Source organism: Natator depressus, chromosome 6 (genome assembly GCF_965152275.1).
Source record: "Natator depressus isolate rNatDep1 chromosome 6, rNatDep2.hap1, whole genome shotgun sequence".
Lineage (NCBI taxonomy): Eukaryota > Metazoa > Chordata > Testudines > Cheloniidae > Natator > Natator depressus.
The window spans coordinates 65,147,217-65,170,749 of record NC_134239.1 but is presented as its reverse complement, the minus strand read 5'-3'; the positions used below and the strand labels follow the sequence as shown (position 1 = coordinate 65,170,749).

General features: G+C 44.7%; 1 protein-coding gene across 2 annotated transcripts in view; it reads left to right on the top strand.

Annotated features, from left to right (window-relative positions):
- Positions 1-602: 602 nt before the first annotated feature.
- LOC141989170 (deubiquitinase DESI2-like) overlaps positions 603-23,533 on the top strand; it is a 76,285-nt gene continuing 53,354 nt past the window's right edge. The window contains exon 1 of one of the 2 annotated variants that reach the window (XM_074955568.1): positions 603-1,895. In XM_074955568.1, coding sequence (XP_074811669.1) covers positions 1,857-1,895 — 39 coding nt within the window. In that variant the 5' untranslated portion in view covers positions 603-1,856. The remainder of the gene's footprint in view (positions 1,896-23,533) is intronic. The other variant, XM_074955566.1, reaches the window with a different exon arrangement.

Here is a 23,533-nt window from a genome sequence, read left to right as displayed (position 1 = left end):
AAACATTAGGCACCTCTACTGAACCCCGTTTAACACAGAATTTGTGAAAGTTTCACCTCGAAAGAGAATAATGAAGGGTGGTTAAAAGATTTTAAAAGCAAATTATTTTTTCACCCCCCCCCCCTTTTCCCTAACACACACCGGGTTACTAATTAATGGCATAATGAACCATCTAGGCAGGCAGGTGCAGTACTTTGACTCCCAGGCCATCAGCACTGGGGATATTGTCACCCCAAGAGACCTTCTCGTTTATTGAGTGTTTCCCATGCGGCGGAGGAAAGCATTCAGCTGTTGCCTGTGGAGGGCCGGGGAATGCTGGGCTTTGCTGATGTAACGGGCTCCCTGCACTTTTCATTCAGATCTGGTTGGCTGCAAGCTGGCAGAGAGCCTGAGCGACGCCTCCAACTCCGATGAGGTCATCCCAGCTCCCTTTTTTGGCTACTACAGGCAAGATCTGCGCTGCCTCAGCATTAAGGTCAGCTCGCTGCTCCCCCGGGAAAACTGATGCCTCTAGGAAGCCCCCTGCCGCCCTTCCCCCAAGCCCAGCCCCCGCGATTCCCTTAAAGCCGGAGCCGGAGGGGATTGACCGCAGTGGATGTTCTCGTTTGCTCGGATTTGAATGCTGTTTGCGAGTCGGTTGCAAGAAATCGCGGAGCTGCTAGTGCCCGGCGCCCGCCTAACTAGGGCCAGGGCTGAGGCAACTCCCGAGCTCGCTCAGCCCGCTCCTCAATTCGTATCCACCCCACCTCATCCCCGGGCGGGGATGCATCGGTCCCGCAGGGAGCGGCGCCGGCTCCATCAGCTCTCGGTCCCCGGAGACTGGCTCCTGCGGGACAAGCGGCTCCCGAAGTAGGGGTTGCAGCTCGCCTTCCCGCTCTGAGTGGCGGGAAGAGCAAGGATTTCCCGCGCTGGGCGCGCTCCAGCCCGCCCTTCAGCACTCGGGCAGCTCCCTGCACGCCGGGCCGGAGACAAACTCCTACGGATGCGATGGCAGAGTAACTCCAAGGCTCGCTGAGCAGCCCAGTGGCTTGCCTGGCCTGCGGCGCGTCCCTCTCCTCACCCGAGAGCCGGGCGGGAGCCGGAATCCCGCCGCAGCTCCCTGCCGCGGCTTCCGATGCCCTTTCGGCTCCGCAGGCTTCCCCGCACGCGGCCCGAGAAGAGACCCAGAGAGAAACTTCAGCACCTGGACAGCTGCCCTCGAGACGCGGGGACTGCAGCACCGCGGCGGGCTCCGCTCCCCGGCCCCGCGGGTGCGTCAAGCCAAGCCCGGCCCGGGTTTCGCTCCCCGCCTTTGGGAGCGGGGACCCCGGGAGGGTGAGGGCAGCGACCTGGACCTGGTTCCACCCGCGGCAGCAGAGCGATGGGGAGCTGACCTTCCTCCGCCGGCCGCGCGGCTCCGCATTCGGGTGCTCCATGTCAATGCCTTCTTCGGCCGGGAGTCTTCGTCTCTTTCGCTAGTTCAACCCCCCTCTCCCCGCAAATTTTCTGGAGAAAGGGGGGCTGATATCTGTGCAAAGAGCCTGCCCTGTCTATCGTTTGGATTGGCAGTTCCAAGGCTGGAGGGTGCCTGGGCAGTGTATTGTACCAATGCAGCAACCCCGATGAGCTGCAGCGTTAGAAAGAAACCCAGGATTGACGCTGCTGTTGGGGGGTGAAAAAAACACTCCCACAACTTTGGCATCCGGGAAAAGCGTGTCTCTTCCCCCCTCCCCACCCCCCAGCCAAGCTTCTCTCTTCGGCGACCGTAGAAAGAAATTTCCCATCCTATGTAGCTGAGGGTAAAAGCGTACCCGGGGGGCAGCGCCACATCTGGCAGGGATTTGGGGGTTAAAATCCAGTGTCCGCCGCAATCAACAATGGCAAATGAACCGGTGATTCTGAATGTTTATGACATGGTGAGTATGAAACAATATTAAGTTTGGGGGTGGGGGTGAGGGAGGGATGACAGCGTGCGATTGGTTGCAGAAAGACTAAGATGAGGAACGGGGCATCTAGACCTGGAGAGGCTGAATTTTCCAAGCTTGTCTTGTTCTGGATGACGGGGGTGGTGCTGGCTCTGGCTTTTTTTGCAGCACATCACAGCGGATTAACAGTAAAACTGTGCTGGATTTTCTGCAGATTAGGGAAATTGACTTTTCAATTTAGGAAGCCCCAGCTAGAGAGAGAGGCGATCGCCTCTCCTATTCCTAGAGCTAGATGCCCTTGACTTTCAAGGCTATCCAGCATCAGGCTGGAGAGAGAGCCCTGGGGGGAGGAAAAACAGTTTACAAAATATTCCTTTAATGTTGTTAAAACTAACAACCCAAATCCGAATCTCACATGTTTAGAACAGTTGAACAGAGGCTGTCATTAGGAAAAGGCTTGAAGAAATGACCTGGGTAATTTTTTTTTTAAAGGTGAATAGTAATTGCTTGAGTAATAAGCAATTTTAACTGATAAAGCTTTGGCAAAGGGGGCATAGGAAGTGAAGTATTCTGCACTCCATGATCATGCCTGGGAATGTTCTCTTAAAGTTCACAGCATATTTAACAGCTCTCCTTACCATCCCTTTGTGGCAGGGGGAGGGAATTATTTGTGTTAAAATCAATAAACAAAGCAGAAATCTCAAATACAACCTGTGCTACAACTCAAAACCATAAGAGGGGCTTTGAAGAAACCATTTTATTTATGGTTCCCCCATACACTCATGAGAGTTGTACCCAGCTCCCTCTTAAATGATTGGCATTGAGTAGCATGCAGAGTGGGGACATTTTGATGGGGAAGCATTTCACTTGATTTGTCCTTTATAAGCCAAGAATGTGAAATTCCATCAGTCCCACAATTTTTAATCAACTTTCTGTGGAAAATACCACTTTATTAGGCCCAACATCTGACTTGATCATAACTATCCAATCCCACACTTTAAGAATTTATGGCATGACACTTTATTTTAACTCCATACAGTGGTAATTAACACTAACTTTTAACAGAGTCCACGGAACATATAACACTCATATGCCAAATGAATTATGATGAGGAGATTCATAATGAATGCCAAAAATAGTAATAATGGGACACTTTAAATGAAGTGTTGGCATTTACAGCAAAGATTAAGTGATTCTCTGTCAGCTGGGAAGCCTTAAAGTACTCCTGTTGGGGGAGAAAATTGCTATTTAAACTGTAACGCCTAGATCTAAGGACACAGAGGAATCCAGCTAGACTACCTTGGCATATACAATACTGAGCCTCACCTGAAGGCTCTCTCTGTTTTATGAACCACGCTGACATAAATTCATTTATTTTGGAATGCACTCTGCTGTAGTCCATGTTTAATTGCTTGGCAGCCCAAAACAGTGCCTTATTTGTGAGACTGTAGTAGGCATCATTCTATCTAATGCCTTGGAAAGGTGATGTGTCAGTGGATGGTTCATTCCAGAAAGATTCAGACCAACACCACCTCCATTTGGTTCCTTCATTTTTTTTAGTAAGTGAATTCCCTGAGAAGGGTGTCAGCTAGACAGCCCTGCAGGGTGAATTCTGCTGATTCTCCTTCCCAATGCTACAGCATGGGCAGCAGTGTAAGGTTTCCTTTGGTGCCCCATTCTCAGTATGCCTCAAACCTGAGCTGAAAGGATCACCTCCAAAGGTGAGGGGAACCCAGTTTCCATGGCCCATTCAGTCCTTGATTGTTCTCCTGTGATTGTCACCAAAGATGATGCCTATTAAGGGCTCTTTTTTTTCTCCGCCAGTTTTGCGTTGTGATGTATATGCCTGTCCACAGGGAACTGGGCTGAGGCCACAAATTTAATTCAGACTGAACAAGTTCTGATCTCCACCAAACTGTGAAAGTCTCCATACCTCATTGTTAATCCCCTGGGTTACCCCTAATTTAATGACTTTACATAGAAACCATTCTGATTTCATATTCCAACTGTTTGCCTTATTACTGAGTCGCATACAATTCAGTTTCTATATTATAACTGCTGGGGCTACATTCTTTTGACTGGTGCTATGATTTTAATGCCATACAGCATGGGATATGGCCATGCAGTTCATTACATTGTAGTGGTAAGTTATGGTGCAGCAGGGAAACAATTGCTCACATAAATAACTGTTTTAAAAGTGGCATTAATAAAAGGGGGGGGGGAAGGCAGCTGGGGATAACAATTAACTATAATTTAAAGCTCTGCTTTCCTGACAAAGAACATGACCCCAGCATGGCATCAGGGAGCACTTTAGCTACAGGAAAGCTTAGCTTTGGGGCAAAAGTTCAATTAAGAACCCCCTGTGCAGATATGAAATATCCACTTTGTGCAGTCTTGAGTATTGAACGATTATGGCCATTTATCTCTTACCCATTGGATATATACAGGGTGTCTTTTGAAAGTAATGCTGGTATTTAATGAGGTGCTTTGCCAAATAGCTGCAGTGGGTAGCTACGTTTAGAAGCCTTATTTTTTTCCAGCACAAAATAATTGAGCAAAAATTGTTCAGTGTTTCCAAGTACTCAACTTACTATCAATAGAAGCAATTCTACCCACCTACAATATGGATGGGGATTGTATTATATTTTGTCTCTGCCTAAAGAGCACAAAAAATAGGAGGATGGAGAATGTACCTATTGAGACAGAAAACTTTAAAAATAGAATAGGTGGGCTGTTGACGTAGTGATTTAAAAACATGAATCTAAAGTGATTGCATGGCTCAGCGCCTGGTCATGGGGTTCAGAACCTTTTAACCTCCACATGCCCAGTTTGAATCTGTTTGAGAGTGTAGTTGATGGATACATGAAATGAGTTGGTTTGTGCAAGTTCTGAAGGGGTTGGCTGCTGCCTAGATAGTACTGCTCCTTTAAAAGGGTAAATCAGGGCACCTTTCAGATTCAGATGGGGAGAAAAAAAAATAAACTATGTAGTGCAGCCCAAACATTAGTGAGATTATAAAATAACTTCGTTCAACCAGTCCATCTCTGGGTCTATTGACTGTCTGGGAATTTCCTTTAATTATTTGTGGCTTATTTTGGGATGATCAGCTAAATCAACATAACTAACTTTTAATAAAGATCAAGATACTAAATCAAAGATGTAAGATTGCAAATATTTTAAAGTGTTTAACTCTGACAGGTTAACTACATTGACATGCCAAAGCATTTCTCTAAAGAATAGTCAGGTTTGCACAGACTAAGGTCATCAGACAATCTCATAATGTTTTCAGTCAGTTACAGGGCACATGTCTGCTTTTAAATTAACAGCTGTTCATGTATATCATTGCTCTCTTGCTTTATCTTTAAAATTGTCATGATTCTCCACTGCCTTGCACTGTGTGTCTAGCAGAAAAATGCTACCAATCTCGCCTGATGGCATTTGGTACCCACTGTGCCCTGGTGTCAATGATTCACCATTGCACTGCACCTGGTGTAATGAGGCCTGGTGGCTGCAGTAAATGTAGAGCTGTAACACTTGATCTCTGTATTTCCTGAGAGCGGGCCTGAGTTTCCTCTCAGTTACACTAGTGCCATTCCACCGATTTCACTGGAGTTACTCCTGATTCTCACGGGAGTAAATGAGAATCCAGTGTGTTCTAGGCAAACTTGATCTTACATTTTCCCCATAATCAGAACCTTCAAAATGGTAGCCAGAATGTAATTATTTCACTTTGGGGACCAATTGGCTTCTTTGCGTTTTCCAGATATCCTTTAATCAATTGTAATCCAAGTGGCTGATAGTCAATTGATAACAAGGGGCTGACACTGAAAATCTATGCATAGGTCTCTCATTTGCTTAGCTGATTATAGAATGACAGTGTCTTTTATCGATGTTCTTATATGGCACCCATCACTTTATTTGAGTGGCTTATGAAATTGCAAAGCGAACACACACGTTTTTTCTCTCCACTTCAGTCAGCTAGGCCTAGGTGCGTGCGTATATGTGTGTGTGTGTGTATGTATATATATATAAATATAAAATATTTGTGGTATTCTTGTGGGAAGCCAACACTGAAGAAGGGATTGCATATTGCTCTGAAGATGCTGAGGTTTGTGGTCATCCTCATCTTTTCCAGGAGTGAGTTCCAGCGTCACAGGTCAGTTGCCAAGAAAGCTCTGTCTTCTGTACATATGAATCTCACTCTTGTGTTCCATTGTTCCCATGAAACGTAGCTGTTTTGGGAAGTCATGATTGTGCAGGGTGAGGCAGTTTGTCAGGTTAGACTTGAAGATGAGAGCCAAAACTGTGAGTGATGTGGTATTCAAAGGAAAGATAGTTAAGAGATTAACTCTGGGGTGATGTCGTCTCCGTGTCCTGTGTTACTGAGTAAGGAGCTGCTGTTCTATACCAGTTGCCGCATTTTTAAGGTTGTTGGTTTCATATGTAGGTACAAAAAACTGCAGCAATCAATTCTAGAGGTCACAAATGCATCAACTACTCTGGCTAAATCTGAATCTGACAGCATCGGGTGCAGTCTCCTGGCCAGCTGCAGGTGGAAAAAGGCATTTTTTCACAGCTATGGCTATTTGTGTCTTCAGAAGCCCTGAAGGGTGCAGGTGGAGACTGAGGGTGTAGACTGTCTAAACAATCTGAAGGCAGATGCCTCCAGTGGAGGGTGATAAGTTCTTTCCACACTACTCTTACCATTTTAGTCTTTGCACCATTCAATTACAGCTAGATATTCTTCATGGATTTGCATTGGATAAAATGATAGAATGGAACTAGACATCCCTCTTCTCTCGTATATTTGAGGGAGGAAATCAATCAAGGAAAGTAAAGAGAAAGCAGTTTAACTGCGTCCCTTAGTTCAAGTAGAAGGAATCAAAAGCATGTTGGGTATCTGATCTAAACCTTACAATAATAAACCAATTAGAAGGCTAAAAGAGTAAGTGGCATGGTCTGTGTTAATGAGTCCAACAGCAAAATGTGTCCCTTTGTGCGTAATAAATGGATTTTTGTTGTCTTAGCAACTGCCAGGAAATGTGCCAACTATCAATGTAACAATCTGTTTTGTCAACAGGGTGACAAGTTAACTACCTGTTCATGGTATATCCAGTTATGCCAATATCTTCTAGCTGACTGCCATAAGCTTGTACACCAGCTATTTAATTTCTTGCAACCGTTCAGCTTGTTTGGACACACGCGAGCTAGATCCACAAAAGGATTTAGGCCCCTAACTACCACGTTAGGCCTAAATCCAAAAGTTAGATCCTCATACCACCCTGCTCCCACCATCTAACCCAAGAGGTGCTTAAATTTCTGCCAGTGGGCATGTGCAAAGCCATCTCAGTCCTGACGCCCAGCACCTAATCCCTGGCAGAATACTCAAACTAGGTGTTACCTCTACCTATATCACCAGAACTTGCACTAAACAATGGTTAGAGCACTCACCCAGAATGTGGGCGAGCCAGGTTCCAATCCTCACTCTGTCTGATGTGGAACAGGGACTTGATCCCAAGTATTCCACACCCTAGGAGAGCACCCTAACCCCTGGGCCATAGGTTGTGTAAGTCAGCATAGCTCCATAAAGCAATGGGGTTACATCAGTTTACCCCAGCTAAGGATCTGATCCCATATCTCTTTGATGGGAAGAAGAGAACTCAACTCTGAACTTCCCCAGAGTTTGGGGTGTTTGGATTTGGCACGTTAGAGAGGGAGGGGTTCAGGTGGGGATTCAGATCCAGGGGTTTGATTTTGGCCCATGTGTAATGTAGAACTTGTATGAAACACACACAACCTGAGCATCTGGCCCATAAAGTTGAGCTCCAGATGCAAAATTCAGGCCTGGGTTTATGGTTTGGATCTCCCTCTTATAGTTACTTTCATTTATATCAGCATCTGGGAAGGTAGAGATTCTCTGAACATATGAGACAAATCCATGAAAGCAAGAAGGACTTGCTCATACTCCATTCAGTCCTTAGCTTCTGTGCTATTCAGCAACTGGTAGTATTCTGCAGAATGGTCACCTGCCCACTGGCAACTGAACTGAAGCCACCAACTCATTGCTGATGGGCCCCTGAAAATCATCGGATCTATCTCTTAATATGGCAATGCATGGTATGTCTGAGTATTATCTGATAATTACATTGGGTCACTAGTGACCTGGGCTGAATTTAAACTGGTGTCCTAGCCTCTGTTAGCTACTCCTCAATCATCCAGTTTTCTCTTGTTTGATCAAGGTTGGATTTTTTTTTGACCTTCTTGTGCTCATCAAGAACAGGATGATGCAATTGTCTGAATCTTGAGAGATGGTTTGGGGAGGTGAGGGGGAGAATCAGCCACCAAAATGGATTTATTTGTCTGTCCAGGAAGGGGAAAGAGAAAGGTAAAGTTCCTGTGTTTTTTGTATCATTTCATTACTGAGCTAGCCTATATTGCTGGAAAAAACTGATTAACCATATCCTATGTAAATCACGTGTTCATGAAGCTGATAGATTTATTAGCAGGGTGAAGGCAGACACTTCCTTTTGTGGGTTCATATAGCAAGCCTGTGAATCAATGGCATTTCTTATGCCACAGCAAACTCTATGGCTGTGCACAATATGGGCTTTTTTCTAAGAGTAGAAAACTGTTTAACTGATAGCTGGTAATCTAGGGTTCACTGCTGGGAAAGCAGTATTTATTTATTTAGCATTTTGTGTATTCACCGAGCCAAGCAATAGCATTCATAATGGCCAAATGGAACTCTTAGAGCCCACCTCTGAATTTGGTTCCTTTACAACGTGTATCATTGTTAGATCTGTACCACAGCTGCAGCTTGGATTGTCTCGAAGACCCCAACAATGCTAGTTGGCTTTACGGAGGCCTCGCCAAGTTTGGAATGGGTTAAGAAGGGCCCACTGATGACATGGCAGGTCGAAGCTGGGTGGGTGAGCAGTAGGGTCTGTGACGAGGAACTGATTGGTGGTTGGTGAGAAGCACCAGTCTTCCTGCCACAGGGACTCCGCTATCACGTCCTGGCATGGCAACCTCAACCACAATGGGTGTTGTGATGAAAGATGTGTAGCTGGTGGGTTTAAAAGGTCTTTCAACAAGGGCAAGTTTGGATCAGCATGTATCTTCTCAAGCAGCTTGTCTGTTGCAATTTCCTTCCTGATATAAGGGGGAGCAGTGTGGCTCAGAACTGGAAGTTCTGAAAGATGAGTCGGTTGGAGAGTTTCTGTGATACGCATTGTTGAGTTACATATCAACAAGTTTTGGTGTGTGCCAACTGACTCCATCCTGGCGCACAGTACTCCGCTATTGAGTATAAGATGGCAAGGGCTGAGGCCCTTAGGGTTGGAGCATTTGCTCCCAATGAAAAACCTTCCAGTTTGCTGAGAAGGTTGTGGCATGTCTTGATCTTTGCTGCTATCTTGCTCAGGTGGCTTTTGTATGTCAGTGTTCGGTTGGGGGTCACGCCTAAGTAAACTGGGTAGGCTTCATGCTTTAGCCTCTGGCCATTCATTATAATGCTTAGTTCTCTCTTAGAATTGGCATGGTGTAGGAGGAATGTGCTAGAGACTGTCTTGCTGGTGCTAGGCTGAAGGCGCCATGTCTTGCAGTAGTTGGCCAGCTTTGCAGCGTCATCGCTCAGGGTCTTCTCCAGCCCAGAGGAAGTTGGACCCTGTAGCCCACAGCAGATGTCGTTTGCATAGATGAACTTCCATTACTGGGTTGGTGGCAGGTTCGTTGCCATATAGATTGAACAAGGGAAAGCAGTATTAGGGAAGGGCAAAGTGCTGCTGTGTTAAAATGTTCTCCGAGAGCCCCCCCCCCCCACATTTCATTCTGGAGAAAAGCAGGCTTAGGGTGCTCAGAATGACAAAAGCATTGCAGCCTGTTTGGTAAGTGGCCCACTCCCTCAGTCCAAAATACAGGGCACTTATCAGACAGCCATGAAAGATCTGTCATTGGGAACAGGCTGGCGCAGATCTGCCAAGTAAAGACAGCATGCTGTGAACTGTGTGTAACATGGCTTCCTGGCCTTCAATCCCAGATCTGCCACTGTTTTTTCCCCTGGGATATAAGATTTCCTTTTCTACTCTCCTCAACACCTTCTGCAAGCAGTTTTTATAAGATCTTGATGTTTTAAGAAAAAAAAGTTTTCATTACCAGTACTAATCATCACTATAGGATTTTGAGTGTGTGAACAATTGGCCTTCTTAGAATATAGCATGACCTGCATCTCAATAGGTCAATAGAGAGAATTTCCCCGGGATTTGTGAGAGAGAAAATAACTCCTAGTTATATACTACCAGAGTCAGTTATTTGCCCAAGGCCAGAGAGTTTGAACCTGGTCTGTTTTTAGGACCTTCTGATACTTCTTGGATGGGGCAAGCACTTAAGACCCTGCCTTTCCCTTTCCCTTTCCCTTTCCCTGTAATTATCTCCCCCACCACACACTATTTGATGGCTTCCTGAGAGAGAGAGATGGGACAGGAAGCCAAGAAGTTCTGTCTTCTGACCCTGACCGACCTTGGACAGTTCATGCCCTGTAAGATAGTTCCTACGTGTTCTAGTGATATGAGAACAGGCCTGGGAGCTAGGCACTTCTGCGTTCCAATCCCAGCTCTGAGAAACTCTCTGGCCTACCCCACCCTGCCCTCTGGCATGCTTGCTGAGTTTAGTTTTGGTTTTAATGCTCAGTGTTCTTGGCTGTAATGTCATCCGCTATGCTGTTCATTTTAATTTTGATGGATATCCGTTAGCCAAGACAGCTGGCAGTTTTCCTTCTGGCGGCCACTTGGGATGCAAAATGGAGCAACTCCAATTTACCCCAGCCAAGGAACTGGCTGTGTGTGTGTGTGTGTGTTTGTATATATGTATACTTGCTCAGTTTAAGATTAATGAGGCCAATGCCAACCCTAAGTCATCCTTTCTGCTTGGTTGCATAAGTTGCCATATGACTGTTGGATGCTGACGAGCTGCCTTACGGGCGCTTAATCATGTGAAATTGCAATAGAGTGAGTAATACGCACAGTATGTCATGATGGTTGGGAAAGCTTAACTGTGGGAGCATCTTTGTGATTGTGACCTAGTTTGCTGTAATTTATTGTGTATGAGTGGGTTTTTTCCTCCTTTACTTCAAGAACTCTGTCTTGAATGAGTGTTATAGTGTAGGTGACACTGCAATGCCATTCAGTGGCCCGTCCGTCATTGAAAGAGAGATCACGCTTAGCAACACTGCCTGGCAACAAATCAGCAGCATTGTATGCTATGGAAATGTCATTTCTGCTGAAAATAATTTGATATTTAAAATCATATGGGGAGGACTCTTTCAAATATGCAGCCCATGTACTGGCTGTCCCAAAACTGCACAAGCATGTACCACACGTGCAAAAATAGGTTGTGCACAAACAAATGATGATGTGTGTGCAATTTCCAGGGCAGATGTAGAGACTTTTTTTTTTAAGTGTATGTGTGTGAAACAAATATTTGATCATCATTTGGGCTGAACTATGCAACTCCCTGCTGGATTAGCTATTTATCCTGAGTAATGCAGCTATTTCAAACTCATGCCAATAAAGCTTCCAAACCAACCCACTGTATATTCTCTAAGTGTAAATACTTAGAAATATGTCTGAAATGACTCCTCTAGGAGTGACCAATCAGTTTCTTCATGGACGGGTTCATCTAATAAAGATACAGCAGAACATCCTCATTATGTTGGGGGATACTTTGGTGTGACTTCTGAAGACCGGAGGTTGCTTAATGGTACCTTGTATAAGTTTCACTGTGACTATTTCTCTTCCTCTTTCATCATTGTGTTTCACAGTGTAACATGATTTTATATATACAAACTATATGTTCCATACTGTAGATATATCTTAGCTCTTGTTTATCTTAGTGTAAAGGGGCTGGCCTTATATTCATACTATGGTATGTAAATTGCCCCATCTGCCAGTTCTGTCAATACCTGGCCAAAACCAGCACCTGCGTGCAGACTAAATGGCTAAACTGGACCCCAGGGAGATTTCAGTGATGGCAGGAGGATGAGAAAAGACCTTGGAAAACCATGTCTCCTCTAAAGCATTCCCCATTATTGAAGGCATCTACCCTCAGAGGAAGTCAGTCCACAGTTTGGAATCTTTTTGGCCTCCTTAGTGCATCTGAATTCCCAAATGGCCATGTCAGGAAACGAATGCCCACTTCAACTGTGTCTGGCCAGGCAATGGCGCCTCATCTTATGGGCCAGGGCAGAACTACCCACAGTGATCCATGAATATGTGACCCCCAGACATGATTACTGCAACTCAGATCTAGGGATGGTGCTGCACACCCTGAAAAAGCTCCCACTTTTGTTGATACAAAACATAGTAGCCCATTTGCTTAGGAACAGGTTACCAGGCGCACATCGGCCCAGTGCTCCGCTCTTGGTGCTGGTTCCCTATTGAAAGGTCTCTGCCCTGATGTTCAAAGGCCTCTGTGGGACTGGCCCTCGCTCTTTGAGGGATCACCAATCTTTCCATAATCATGGTCTCCACTGGCACTATGAAATTGTCAACCAATAGGGGAAGCTCCTGAGGGTGGGAGAGACAACTTTCATGTAATAATATCAGGGCTGGACCTAGACTATGGAACTCACCCCTAGAAGAGATAAGAATGGCCACAGAAATAGCAGCAAAACTCATTTCTTCCACTAAGCTTTCCCTCAGGGAGTTCACACCCACCCACTCTCTGTTTGCGTTTACTTGCTTATTTGTGTGTGAGAGACCAACACAATCTATAAACTAATTAAACTATTTAACCTACAGAGTGGGAGGGAAGAAAGAGAGAGATTATTTCTATTTTTATATACTTGGGAGGTGCTCTGACAAAGCAGCAGTGGGAGCCATGTAAGTACCTAGTGAGATGGATAGATCTGTGCCTGGTCTCTATTCCCACACTATGTTTCTGCCTCAGTTAGATGAATGTTTGCTAGAGATAAACAATTTATCATACAAATAAGCTCCCCTAATTACTGTATTTCATCTTTCGAGACACTTTTTCTTGTGCTACCAATTTTGCATTTGGTACTTTGTGAAATTTCTCTGATCGTACTACCTATTAATACCTCACAGCCCTGCTCAGCCTCTCTTACAGTGAAAGAGAAACAATAGTGTACGCAGCCACTGATGTGTAAAATCAATTTATCCATCTTTACAGAGAGAATAGACTATATACAGGATAATACGTTAAGGACAAACTCCTATCTCTGCATCTGTGAGGCACATCCTTCTTGTGAAGAGTGGGGGTTGGTAGAAAATGTTATGACATGAGCTTCTCCCTCTTTGCATTCTTCTGACAATTCAGTAACCTTAGGCACTGGTTGAAAGAAATTAGACTGTAAACTGTTTGGGGCAGGAACCATCTTTTAGTTCTGGTTTGTACAGCACCTAGCGCAATGGGTCCCTAGGCAATACCTTGGGGATTCCAGATGCTTTGGTAATACAGATAGTGACAGTTACATAAGAGAGATATCGGAGTACAATATTTCTTGCATACTGTAAGTAGGAGAGGGGGGGTATCGTCCTCTGGGAGCAGATACACTTAAACAAAGATTGTACATCATATTTGTATGTGCATATATATCATATGATGTATAATTCAGCTTTGGACAATATCAGTTTGTATAGCTTTCTATTATATAATGTGGTGTTCAACTAATGATAAGCAGGGTGTTGAGGCTATATGAGCAAGAGTGACTTGGACAACAGGCCTGATCTCATATACACCTGTTTGTCTCCACTCCTCCCCCTCACCCCATCCCCACTTCTGGAGTAGCTCCCTGGACATTAATGGAGTTGCTTCTGAATTACACTGGTGTAACTGACACCAGAATCAGGCCCAAAGCTGTGAGTGAAAGAGGTTTAGAAAGGTGCAATGCCACGGTTTAACTTTGCAAATATATTCATGGAAACAACTTTCTCACAACCTTTCCCTTTCTCCCAGCATAGCCACTCATCCTCACAGCAACAGTGGAGAGTCACTGGAATCATCGAGCGCATCTCTCTCAATAGCTTATGTGGAAGACAGTGTCCTTAGGAGAGGTGAATGCAAAAGGGAAGTGAATTTCCCATCCTCCTCTTGGTTCATCTCCTCCCTTGTTTTGTATTTATCTTTCCTTTCCCTTGTGTTTGTAAGACGTGAGCCAGCGAGAACAGGTGCAGCAGCTGGACCTGCCCCTGCATCAGCACAAATCTCCCTATAACCAGACACGAAGAGAGATTGCTGAATGTATAAATACCAGCCGCCTACCAAGTTGCATTTCTCTCTGGCAAATGGTGATCTCATCTTCCTTTTTAACCTGTTTATCTCGTCATTGCGTTAGTGTTCAAGGGAAGTACTGATCTGCACTGGGATTCGTGGGCATGTGTTAATCTGGCACTGCCTTGCTGCCTCTTCCAATTCACTCCCCTCTTTCCTTCTTCCTTACTGAAGATATATGTTCAGAGGCTTCCTCTTTGCAAGATGGGAGGGAGGAAAGAAGATGTGAAATGTAAGTGCAAGGAGCCCAAATCTGAATTGGCAGATTGGGGAGGGCATGTGTGTTCTATACAATGGTGGTGCTAATTTGTAAGAAAATGCTTGTTTTCAGGGGGAAGGAAGGGCCAGAGAGACTCAACATATTCAGTGGAGGGGTGGCAATAAGGAGATCCTCTGGAAGATGTTTGGAGGGGTGCTGAGGGAGAACCCTTTGGAGAGAGTGTGAAGGTTTCTATAATTCAGGGACTTTTTTGGGGATGCCCAAGCACTTCTGTACATTTTGGATTATGAGCGAATTTGCCATGGCAGCAGGCCTCCACTTGAGCACAGGGGCAGAAAAAGTTAAGAGCTGTGTTAAATAGTGTGGCCTAAAAAATAAGGATGGGCAAACCTCCAAGTGTTTGAAGGCTCAATTCAGAGAGACCATGCATATCTGGGATACTTATCTGACCTCGCCCAAGTGTTTGGGTCTGCAAAACTGGGCAGGGAGCCTGGGAATCTCCTGAGGACATTGTCTCTTGTGTGGCTTCTGGTCAGTCCTGGGAATCTCCTGAGGACATTGTCTCTTGTGTGGCTTCTGGTCAGTCCAGAGATAAAGTAAGAATGGCCTCTCTGGCATTTCTTATAGTTGGAGAGCTGAGACGTGTAGTAAAAACATTAAAAAAGGAGCTTGCTGTCATTCAAGTATTATGTGTAACCTAAGCAAAAATATATAATTTTAGGCAAATGAATTCCCTCATCTTGGACCATCTGCACCTGTGGAGAAAATGGCAGGAGGAATTCCGCAAAATGGGAGGAGGAATTCCCCCCAGAAAGGAATGGGCAAGGAAAGCTTTCATTTCAAGCTCCCATCTGGTAGACCACATGTGTGTTCTGTGGGTGGCTGGGAAGGAAGTTGTCCCTGTCATCAAGTAGTCAGGATACAGTTTGAGCAAAGGTTTCTAGATGAAATCATAATTGACCAATTAGCTCTTGCTTGCAAAAGGGATTTTCTTGCAATTATCCACGTCCAGCGGGGTGGAAATCCAAATCTCTCTGCCTGCTGTGGATTTGCTCTTCTAGTTCATCAGGATTATTTTTTTTCACCACCCACATAATTGTCAGGGCCAATTTTTCCCTGTTGCCACATGCTAAGGTTATAAAGATGATTGGTACTTCCTAGTGGCAGTGCAAAACATCTTTATCCATATCACTGTGTACTGACAGTTGCATTTTTTTCATTACAGTACTTCCTTCCCAAAGGGTGCACTCTAGTTGCTATTTCCAGAGCAGGTGTCTCCACGTAGCCTCGGCCATTCCACATCTCCAATATGTCCTCCCCTGTAATGCTACTATGTAAGGGCTTGTCTATACAAGCATCTTGGTTCCTAGCAGGCTGCTGGGTAAATCTATCCCACGCCAACTGACAGTACACTAACTGTCCATGCTGCTGCTGCATACTGAAAGTTTACTAGTCCATTTTGATCTACTCCCATTTCAAAGTGCAATTATCTGTACAATGGGGATAGTAGAGTTTTCCTATCTCACAGGGATGTCGTGAAGATAAATATATTAAAGACTGTGAGGTTCTCAAGCCCTGTGGTGGACAGGGCTAGCTAGAGCTCTATGTTGTATTCTTCAATGATTTATCTTCATAGTCAGGATATTTCCTGACCACATGGCTTTGAAATTGGTCACCATTTGAATGAGTATTTTAACGTGTCTCTGTGTGTGTAACACATGCATATATAAAATTTGCAGGTTGCCATCTATAGTTACTTGGGCTTTGCTAATGAAATGAAATATGCAGTGAGTTGAAACTGTTTCCTCCCACTTCCTCTACCCCATCTCATCTGGGTGTAGTGAAGTAAAAAGCTCCCCCTGAAATCAAACTTCAGCTGTCACAAAGTCAGCAGTCCCCATGCCCTAGTGAATCTCTCTGCTAATGAAAGAAATAGAGGCTGCAGCTAAATGCTTCATCTGCCATATGTGGCCAAAGGCCAATGAAAATAAGGGCCAGGAGCAGGTGTGTGGGTTGCCCCCCAGAAAATTTGATATTGATAAAAGGAAGCTCCAGTAAAAGAGATCAAAGCAGCAATGCCAAGAGGAAATGAGAATCCCAAGCTCAAGTGGTGCTATTATTAATCTTCCCACCCCTAGGCAAAACTGTGGGTGGGGTGGTGAGCTCTAGTCAAAAGAATGAGTGGCAATTGCTAATTAGAGAGCTTGCTCCCATGTCACAGAGTTGGAGTAGAGTTTTAAGGGCCTGATTCTGCTCTCATTAAATTCAGCTGGAGCAGGACTGGCCCTCAGAGTGGGGTTTAATTAAGAGCACTTCTATTCTCCAGTCTGGTAAGAACTGGTGGTATGCACTGGAAAATTAGCATGCTTTGCATTTGCAGAATCTCTGAAGAAAGGGAGTGGGAGGAGAAGAGCCACTGCCTTGCATGGCAGACAGCTGTAGCACCTGATTCTTATGAGAATTACATGGATTTATGCAGGTATATTTTATATGTAATAATAGATAGTACTCAGGTAGCATTTTTAATCTTTAAAGCATTTTACAAATGCCCATCCCATGAGAGAGGGAAGTAATTTCCTTCCTGTTTTACAGGTGGGGAAACTGAGGTAGAGAGCGTTCCTTGATTTGCTAAAGGCATAGACTGAGTTGGAGCCAGCCTGGATTAAAACTCAGGAGTTTCTGGCCCCCAGGTTTCATTTATTTTAGATTAAGGCCCAAGTATGAGTTTCATCAGTGGGGTGACACAATCTAATAAAGATTAGTAGTATTCAGAGCCATTGATTCACACACATTCTAAGCACTTGTATTTTTCTCCAACAGCCATTAAAGACAATTTTGTATTTGAAATGGTGGGAGGAAAAACATATAGCTTGTGTATATGTCTGTCTGTCATTACACACAAATTAAGGCAGATCTCTGATTATGACATTCATCTTGACTGGAGAGGAAATATAAGAGTGCTCATTTTTGATTACGCCAGTCATTGGATATCTGTCATCTCCTCACTCACAAAGATAAATGTCCTGTCCGAGATCATCTGTCATGGTTTTTTTTATACATGATGATACATACAGTGTAGCATACAGCTAACTGGAGACTGTGTACATCTTGGGATCCTAATAACACCATGGGAACAATGTAGAGTGAAACCTAAATTCTGTACACAGCCTTATTTGCAGTGTGATCATTTTATGTACGTGATGGATCACCCAAGTAGTTAACAAGGAGAATCTTTTCCCCTCATTTAAAATCTGGTTCTTACCAGAGACAGCCTTTTGAGGTGTTCTGGCAAACTTTTATAAATGGGTCAGAGGATAAGTTTGTTTAATTGGAGTTTCTGCTGTGACAAGTGCAGACTTCAGATTACAAGACTGTTTGTATAATAAAGGTGAGAAGTTCTGTCCTGCTGTATCATCTAGGAGTATGGCATACCCTCCCATTTTAGAGTGCTTAAAAATGTACCATGTTATGAAATGATCCTACAGAGACAGACAGACCTGGAAACAAATTCATCCCTAGGATGGCTTGCCCCAGGGATAAGTGCATAGGATTTTAGTCTGTTTTATACATGCTTCCGTGCACCATGGGGGTGTCTCCTCTTTCTCTCTTCTCCACTCCTTCAGAATAGTCCTAATTAGAGATGAGCCTGAACCAAACCAAACCACTGCATCAAAAAACACCCAAAGTTTGAGGAAGTTTGGATCTCAGTGCAAACGTTGTGGCTATTCTCTATTTTAGAGTTTACTAAATTGCCCATCTCTGCTAAATCCCTGTCTCTATAGTGGGCTCAACCAGAACCTGAATATGAACTCTGGGAAGGTTTTAGATCCATATCTGGATCTGAAATTTCTGGCTTGGACCCATCTCTATTTATAATGGAACGGTCCAGTGCTGGAGACAGTATTTCTGCCAAAGGCACTTGGCAGGGGCAGTGCAGAGGGGGACTTTTGGGGGCTATAGCCACCCCAAAATTTGCCTTAGCCCCCTCCATAGCCTGACCTGCCAGTAAAAAGGTCAAACATGATGCAGAAATAAGGGTGGCATGGTATGGTATTGCCACCCTTCTCTGCTGGTGGTGGTGGTGCTGCCTTCAGTGCTGGGCACCTGACCAGTAGCCGCTGCTGTCTGGCTACCCAACTCTGAATGTTGGTGGTGTCCACGGCTGGTCTTAGCAAAAATGGTGTGAATGGGGGGTGTGGGGGGGAAGCTCCTTGTATAGTGACGACTGGAGTACGTACAGAGAAAAATTAGCAGGTGCTTAGCACCCACCAGAAGCCAACTCCCTCCCGCCCAGCGCCTCCTGCCAACTGCAGATCAACTATTCCATGGTGTGCAGGAAGTGCTGGGAGAGAGGAGGATGAGATGTGCTTGGGGGAGGGAGTGGAAAGAGGTGGGGGAGAGAGCAGGGTGGGAGTGGAAAGAGGTGGAGTGGGGCCTTGGGGAAAGGGGTTGAATGGAGGCAGGAAGAGGAGGGAGTGGGGCCTTGGGAGAAGGGGTGGAAGGGGGGCAGGAAGAGGCGGGGGTGGGGCCTTGGGGGAAGGGGTAGAGTGGGGGGTGAGCAGGGGTTGAGTACTCCCAGGGAAAATTGGAAGCTGACACTTGTCACTCTGTGCTGTTGCTACATTTTTGGGGGTCTTTTTTTGGTAGGGGGCTAAGAGGTTACAGTACTGGTCTCTTCCTAGTAGCGAACTCTCTGGTTCAAGGCACTTGGCCGTAGACTGCACGCACGCCTTCTTGTGAGACAGTCTCTCTAGGTATTTACACTGTTTTCATTGCCGTGGGATCCGAGTGCCTACACTCTGTCGCTTCATGGGGCCAGCTCACTTAGCTGGGATGCATAGTTGGGAACTGAGTTCATGTGTTTAATAAACTTTACAAGCATTTTTAATGGTACACCGCTGAGTCCGCCTGGAGGATAATGATGGAGACAGTTAGAAGCACTCTTTACATTCTTATGTGCGTGAGAGGTGGAATTAAAGTTCCAAGTGTAATTTTTTTTAAAAGTGCCTGTAAGAGGCAAGTTAGAGGCTATGAAATTGTTCTTTACATGAACTTTTAAAATTTCCACCTGCATAAATTTGTTTGATCCAGTAACAGCTTTAACTACATCTAAATTGACACAAATTGAGACAATAAGCCTGGAATTACATATTGCCAAGTAATTACGTATTACAAAGTGACATCTTGAAGTAGATCAGTAATGTGCCATATTATGAAATGCTCCTACAGAGAAAAGAGAGACATATACACGTGCCAAGGGACCAAAATCCCCCCGGCATAATGTCATTGGCTTTAATGGCACTTACAACAACAGTTGAACTTGGAGGACAGGGTTTTAGTTGGTTTTTAGTCCAATTTGCATTTTTAAATTAAAAGGAAATAGTTGCTGGCCTTTTCCCATCACTTTCTTCTCTCTCTCTCCAAAAAGAACTGAGGCACAGGAATTAAGTGACTTCCCTAAAGACACACACACAGTCTGTGGCAGAGCTGGGAACTGAACGTCGGTCTCCCAAGTCTCAGATGAGCACCCTAACCACTCAGACATCCTTTGTCCCCTCTACAGTAATGTCTGAACAGGATTCCACTTTCTGAATGATTCCGAGTGCTATTTCTTCCAGAGGAATTGTGTCCTCTATTCCCATTTATAATAATGAATGGAACACAAGGGTTGTTCAATTGCCTGTGCAATTCTTATTCCTTCCTTTAACTCACATGATGATGGAAGGGATTTCTTATCCTTTTGTGATGACTATAGTCAAGACAACTTGGTTGCTATCTAAACTTTCTCCAAGTAGGCACTCCTGACTTCTGCTGAGTCCTTAGGGAGTTGCTTTATCTGGTTATCTTCTTTCCATGGTGTTGACAGGTGCCGCCTTTTTGAAACCTTAAGAGAGACTATTGTCCCTGATGAAAATCAAGGTGAATCTAGTAAGGCATGCAAGACGAATGCTGAGGCTAATGCAGGCTTGTTGCTGAGAGACTTGAATCTTTTCTTCTTCACTAGCTCTTTTAAGGCTAGTATTCCTCCGATGAAATTAACAATCTCAACACAGCTGATGAAATTGAGTTTTTTGCTTTTTACTCGTACACTCTTTTACTCTTGCCATCTGAGGGAGGCAAGTACCCTTTGGATGGGATCATGATATTCTTGGCAAAGGAGGCCAGTATGGTGTCCCTTTTTGAAAGGGTAACTACAGTAGATTGACTTCATTCTTTTGGACTTTATAGAACCTCATTATGTGTCTGTGTAAACACTTTCCCTTGCTGAGGCATTCAGTTTCCTTTTGACAGACAATATGGATGTGTAGGTAAACACAGGCCTTTGAGTCAGGACATCTGCTTTCTGTCCCCAAATCTGCTCCTGACTCACTGGGAGACCTTGGTCAAGTTGCAATCTCTCTGTGCCAACATTTTCCTGTTTTTAAAGTGGAGATTATAATGTTTTCCTGCCTCACGTGAATGTTGCAAAGCTTAACAATTTAATGCTTGCAAAGTGCTTTGAAACCCACAGATGGACTGCAAAATAGAGGTGAAAAGTGTTTATTTAATCCCCTACTCTGAGTGAAAAGAACCACTGACTCTCTCAGAATTTATAAAGAAGCATTTACTTCAACATTCCTGTTTTCTGTCCAGGCTGGGAATTCTCCTCCTCTTTATGATTTCTCAGTATCTACCCTGGAGTAGCCTTTCTTTAGTGTCTCCTGAGGGACTAAATCAGAGAGCTCTGCTCCTCCTTTAGAGAGAGGCAACAACCCAGATGAGGATGAACCTGCACATCCTGTCCTTAGCACTCTCTCTATCTTTTTATCTGGTTTTTCTTTCTTAGGTATTTGTAGCTCTGAGTCACTCGTTGTTGAATTCCCTTGGTTTAGCTGGTCTCTTTTTGTGACTCACCTCACTTCCAGAAATTCTCTCCTAATCCTCTCACAGGCCCAGTGCAGTGGTTCTTCAGAGCAAGGCTCTTCAGACAGTGTGTCTGCAAAATAATGCTGACAGGGACTTGTCCACAGTGGATCTGCATTCACCCACTCACTCCATAGGAAGACCAACTTTGCTGTAGCAGATAACACCGTTGGTCTACCAAGTCCCATCCTCTAGCACTGGTCACAGCCTGATGCATGAAAGTGCTGCCTTCCTCCCTCCCCCACAAACACCTGGCTAATTACACAACTGTTTTTGTGGATGGTTTGTCCCTTCTGATCCTGGCAGGTGAGCACTGATGCTGTGAAGTGTGAGATTTGATTACACTTCCCTTAGTACAGTGTAAACAGAGGTCAGAGTGTGACTGAAAAAATTGTGAGGCAGGAGGCTGAGCAGGTTTTCCATTACTCCAAGCCATGAAACTAATCTAGATGTCAATGGGATTGCAGAGGGGCAGGCTGCTGTCATAAGAAATAGTTGAGGAGGAAGATGAAGAAATCTTCTCTTAGAGGGAGACTTCAACTTGCCTTAAAAATAGATAGGCCCTACTGATAAGATGTTACGTTAATTGTAAAACACTGGTCAGATGACAGCTCAGCTGACCGTAATGGTGAATAATTCAATTCCTCGAGTCCAGTATCTATGTGCTGTGGAAAAATGGGGGTGCTGTGGAGCAATTACATGATGGATAATCAGCCTGTACCAGCTATAAATTCCCTCGTTGGCTGGCCAAATTTATTCTCCTGTCTTCCTCAAACTGCAAAGGTAATGTAGTGGCGTCTAATAATGGTAGGCAGGACCTATCATCTGCCGGCACTGCTCATCTGGGTCTGGGGAATGAGAAACTGCTTAGAATTGCAACAAACGCTATTGCTCAAGGGCTCCTGAGTGAACAACCTGAGATTGAGAGGAAAGTTTTCACCTCCACCCACCACCATGACTATGCAGAGTTCCTGGCTTCCCTCGCCTGGACGGTTCAGTGTCTGTAGCTTTGAAGGAGAGAGCTACCCTCTGAATAGCTAATGTCTCAGGTGGGCCTGCTTTGTCACTGGATCAGACGATTGGTGCCCTTTAGTTCAGCATCCTATTTTTGGCTGATGCTAATACCTGAAGCTTCAGAGGAAGGCCCCATCATGTACCTATGTATGTGCATGGTAAATGGCAGGGAGAATTCAGTCCTGACCCCCATTGCTGATCAGCCTACACCCTGAAGCACAGTATTTGATTTACCCTCATTATAATACATAACCACAAATGGTGGTGGTGGCAGCCATGAAATATCCCAGTTCTTTTAAAACCCAAGATCACTTCTGTGGCCTACAGTTCCAGAGGCTGACTACATTTCTGCACAAAGCTGAAGTATTTCATTTCACTTGGTCTAAATTTACTGACCTTAAATTTCTTTAGATGACTTTTTTTTGTCCCTTTTTTAGGGGAGCATAAAAAGGAGGATTCAAGGTCGTTTTCACTCCGCCCTTGAATACCTTTATCAAGTCCCCTCTAACTCTTCTCTTCTTCAGTCTTGGGGGTTTGCAATCTCTCTTCCCATGTAAATTTCATCCTATTGCTACTCATTGTCGTTGCCTTCTCTGGACCTTTTCAGTCTTTGCTGCATCTTTCTTAAGATGAAGTGACCATGAGGCCTGGACACAGGGCTCCAAAAGAAGGGAAAAATAGCATTTTATTCAATAGGAGGTAATTCTGCCCTGGCCTCTGTGGCTATGGATTCTCCCTTGGCAACAGAATAAGTACAGTTCTGTTTTTCGGGAAGGAGGGCAGGTTTCATGCAAGGGATGTACACTCTGTGCAGAGCATAGCTCAATTTCACAGCAAGTGGGGCCAGGACCCACGCAAAGTCAGGGCTGCGGGTATTGTGTTATTTTCTATCCCATTTTTAAAGTGCCCAGGTACTCCATGTTTTTTAAAAGTACTGCTGCTCTGCACAGTGGTAAACACTCCCTTTGGAGTGACAGAGGTTGATAACAGTGGTGTACAACAGGAGGCATTAAGCCTGAGTCCCAGTGTCCCTGAGCCATGGGACATTGCCCCTTCTATCACAGAGACTGTTCAGGATGCACATGATGGCCCTGTTAAGCAGTACTTCTGGTAGAATCATGGAACTGTAGGACTGGAAGAGACCTCAGTAGGCCATCTAGTCCAGTCCCCTGCTCTCAAGGCAGGGCTATGTGATAACTAGACC